This window comes from Sphaeroforma arctica (genome assembly GCF_001186125.1).
Source record: "Sphaeroforma arctica JP610 unplaced genomic scaffold supercont1.349, whole genome shotgun sequence".
NCBI lineage: Eukaryota > Ichthyosporea > Ichthyophonida > Sphaeroforma > Sphaeroforma arctica.
Window position 1 is genome coordinate 72,151 of NW_014040209.1, and position 3,599 is coordinate 75,749.

A 3,599-nucleotide genomic window follows, 5' to 3' on the forward strand; every position below is an offset into this window, starting at 1 on the left:
GTGTGTGTGTGTGTGTGTGTGTGTGTGTGTGTGTGTGTTACCATGTGACGACATATTAGACAAGACCCCGGTCAGGACTTAGAACACCAGAGCCTTTCAACCATTTCCAAATCGAACATTTCGATCAGTTTGCTGTCGAGTGATGTGGATTCTTTTTTTTCCCGCCATTCGAATTTTAATTTCAAGCGTGTAAAGAGATATAACGAGGCTAAATGATTGTGATCGTTATTTTAGCCATCCCATCTACTAGGGTGTATGTTCTTTGTGTCCGCATGTACTGCTGTTTTTCATCACTTCATGTTATGAAGGACTGCTATACCCATTACTCTTTGATTGCCAATAATGGTATACGAATTGAATGCTTTGTCTGCACAGTATGAACATTGACTGATCGCCAGCTGTATCTGTTGCATACATGTAGGTTGCTCACTGGCGCGAGCATGGTCACAAGGAGACCTGCACTGGGGAGGCAGAGGACGGGGCCAATGATGACGGTGGGTGCCAGAGAGAAAGAAACTGTTTTTTTGTGTAGGATGAACTGTAGATACATGTCGAACTCCAGCATCCGCTTCTCAATGTCTGGTATATATTCAAGCTGCAAGAGTTGAACAAACACAATGAGCGAGACCTGTTTCCATGTACCTTCCTGTACTAGCAAGTATGTTGGAAGTTATATATATGTCGTGCGCTCGCAGCGTTATCCATACACCGGTGTATGTACCGGACAATAGTGCGAGTGAATATAAAGTAAGTACATGGCTGGGCTGTGTGTGTGTAAGAATGATCTCGTTCATCGGCAAGCCCCGCCAGATACGCACATTGTGTGCGCTTAATGGCTTTTGCTTTATATTCAACAAAGTTTGAGCTCTCATGATTATAGCACCTGCTGAATTTGACAGGGCTGGGAGATGTGGAAGGTCAATCTTCGCAATACAGCTTCTTCTTCGACGGGGTATTGGAGCAGTGTGAAAAGGACAACCAACGGCAGAAAAATATGCGAAACAAACAACGCTATGGCAAGTAAGTATGGATGCAGATACATATACAGACGCAGACCAGTGCAGATACAGATCGCGAGTCACAGCCGTGCATTCTGGTATACGGACTGGTTGAGTGTGGTCACCTCGACTATGTATTCACACGAGTGATAGTATGTGCGAACATCTACAGCCCTTTGCTGTGCATGACTACTTCGTAGTGTCGCTCGAAGTTTGTATCCTGTGTGGTAGCATTTCGTTTCGCTATTCGTTTGTTGTCTTCATGTGTTGTGCGCACATTATCTCATTATATATGTGACACGTTGCTTTTTATATCCCTCCGTATGTGTAGTTTCTTATCCTGTTGGATCCTGCTGCAGTCTATTTCTATCCTGCGCTGTTATTCATCTATCCGGCCACTGCTTATTGCCCACCATGCACAATGCGCTCGAAGCCTCTATGCCGGTTGAAACTCAATACGTATCCAATCTATCTTCACGCAGATATCGAGCAAATGATCCACGAATCATCAGGTGGGCGGAATTGCTAAGTGAATATGCAGACACCGGTGTCAATCCCTTGATCTCCTACGGACTGCGAGCGAGGCATTTCTCACGCAAACATGGCCATAGGCGGAAAGCTCGTGTGGAGAGCGACGAGGTGTACAATAGTACCGAACATGTAGAACTCGCGGCACGCCAGATGAAAAGGAAGCGCCAAAAAGTGGCTGTCACACGCCCTGCAGATTTATTGTGTATATATACTTGCGACATATGTCACAGGTATGAACGGTTTCATTCACTAAAGTTGTACACGATCTGCTTTTATACGTAGCTAAGGTACCTAGCTCTGCCTCCTATTGATCTTAAATCTGAAGTGGTTTTGCGCACTCCTGCTGTTTGCGTGCATCCTTAGTGTTAAACATTTCCCGTGCATTGTGCTCTTACCTCGCCTTCTACAAAACCATCCCTTCCATACACCGTCCCCTAAGCTTTACTTATACTCTTATCCACATACTTTTCTACCTATGCTACACAGAGATTATAAAAGTCAGAAATCTTTCAAAGCTCACACTATTAGTAAACACCCGAAGGCGAATGTGGCAGCGCTTACAGATTCGGCTAACAAAACGCGAACCGCCGTAAACACAATACCATCCGTGACCACAGAGACATCCTCAGATTCACCCGCAGCAATCGCCACAGCAGCACCATTGGAAAGGAATGAGAAAGTGCCAGGAATAGTTGACACAACCACCGCTAAGGTGTCTCCGGGGCCAGTAGTACTCAGAGAGCCCATGCAAAATTCCTTTAGACGATAACCCGATAACAGAGTACGGTAAGACTTGCTCCTTCGATAGTAACAACAGCTGAGATAGGACCAGGAGTAGCTGCGAATAGAATTCCGCTGAGACCATCAAGGGCGAAAGAGAATACATAGCTCACAGTGTCTCTTTTGGAGGGCTATGAATATCGGTAAATAATAAAATACAATGCAAACAGGGCCTGGACGAAACGACCGCAGAGTATGTTTATTGCTGTAGAAAGTATGACATGGTTTCCTCTCACTCTCTAAATACTTTAATAGTGTCTATTGGTAGAGAGTAGTCTTGATATCATCACATGTATTTGTTGTTGTTTTTTTTTCAAATAAAAAATCTGAAATAGATATCCCTATAAAATTTAAAAATCCCAATGATCGGTCATCAAAATTCAAAAATGCCACGAAAGCCATCATCCATTTTTTATTATTATCTATACGTAACTGTTTCTCCCTTTCTACTACTACTACTACATAGTAGTGAGAGAGAGGATCGTGCATTCACAATACATACCATTTACTAGAGAGAGGGACGATCGTGCAAATCCTCTAGTCCCCCACTACATGCTATTTAATACTACCAATACTGTTAACTGTACAGGGCTGTGAGAGGTACTAGAGATGAGCAACCCACCACCGCCAAAAAATGCCATACACATCCCGACAGCCGCAGAGCTTGCGCAGCGCAATGCCGAGCGACGAGCACGGACAACCACCAACAATAACAGCAAGTACTTCAACCCCACATCAGCGCAACCACAACCACATAGTACCAGCACACCCGCACCCATAAATGATAGCAGTAATAGCAGTTATAATAGTATTAGTAGTAAAAACAAAATATCGGGTAGTGCAGTATATGGGAGTGTACAAAGTAATGCAGGCTCGGGTGCGAGCTCATCGGGTGGTGCTAGGGGGAGTAGGAATGCGCAGGCGAATGTACGTGATACGACTATAGGGGCCAGTGCACAACACAGTGGGAGTACGAGTTCAAGGAAACCTGCAGATAGTACAAGAACACAGGCACAGGGAAGTAGTAGTATGAATACTCAGCCTACCAGCGCAAGTAATACGAGTAATGGGGGACAACAAACAGCTACGACAGGGTGTGTGTGTGTATATACATATATACGTGTATGTCTGTATGTATATATATATATGTGTGTGTGTGTGTGTGTGTGTGTGTGTGTGTGTGTGTGTTATATATATATATATATATAGTATATATATATATATATATATATATATATATATATATATATATATATATATATATATATTATTATATATTATATTATATAT

General features: G+C 43.2%; 2 protein-coding genes across 2 annotated transcripts in view; both read left to right on the forward strand.

The window, feature by feature from the left end:
- SARC_05463 (hypothetical protein) overlaps nt 1-2,480 on the forward strand; it is a 3,247-nt gene extending 767 nt beyond the window's left edge. Inside the window, exons 2-5 of the mRNA XM_014300683.1 lie at nt 422-494; nt 900-1,020; nt 1,481-1,759; nt 2,016-2,480. Coding sequence (XP_014156158.1) covers nt 422-494; nt 900-1,020; nt 1,481-1,759; nt 2,016-2,298 — 756 coding nt within the window. The 3' untranslated portion in view covers nt 2,299-2,480. The remainder of the gene's footprint in view (nt 1-421; nt 495-899; nt 1,021-1,480; nt 1,760-2,015) is intronic.
- A 311-nt stretch (nt 2,481-2,791) lies between these two features.
- Nucleotides 2,792-3,599, forward strand: part of SARC_05464 (hypothetical protein) — a 3,990-nt gene continuing 3,182 nt past the window's right edge. Inside the window, exon 1 of the mRNA XM_014300684.1 lies at nt 2,792-3,403. Within this exon, the coding sequence (XP_014156159.1) occupies nt 2,919-3,403 (485 nt within the window). The 5' untranslated portion in view covers nt 2,792-2,918. The remainder of the gene's footprint in view (nt 3,404-3,599) is intronic.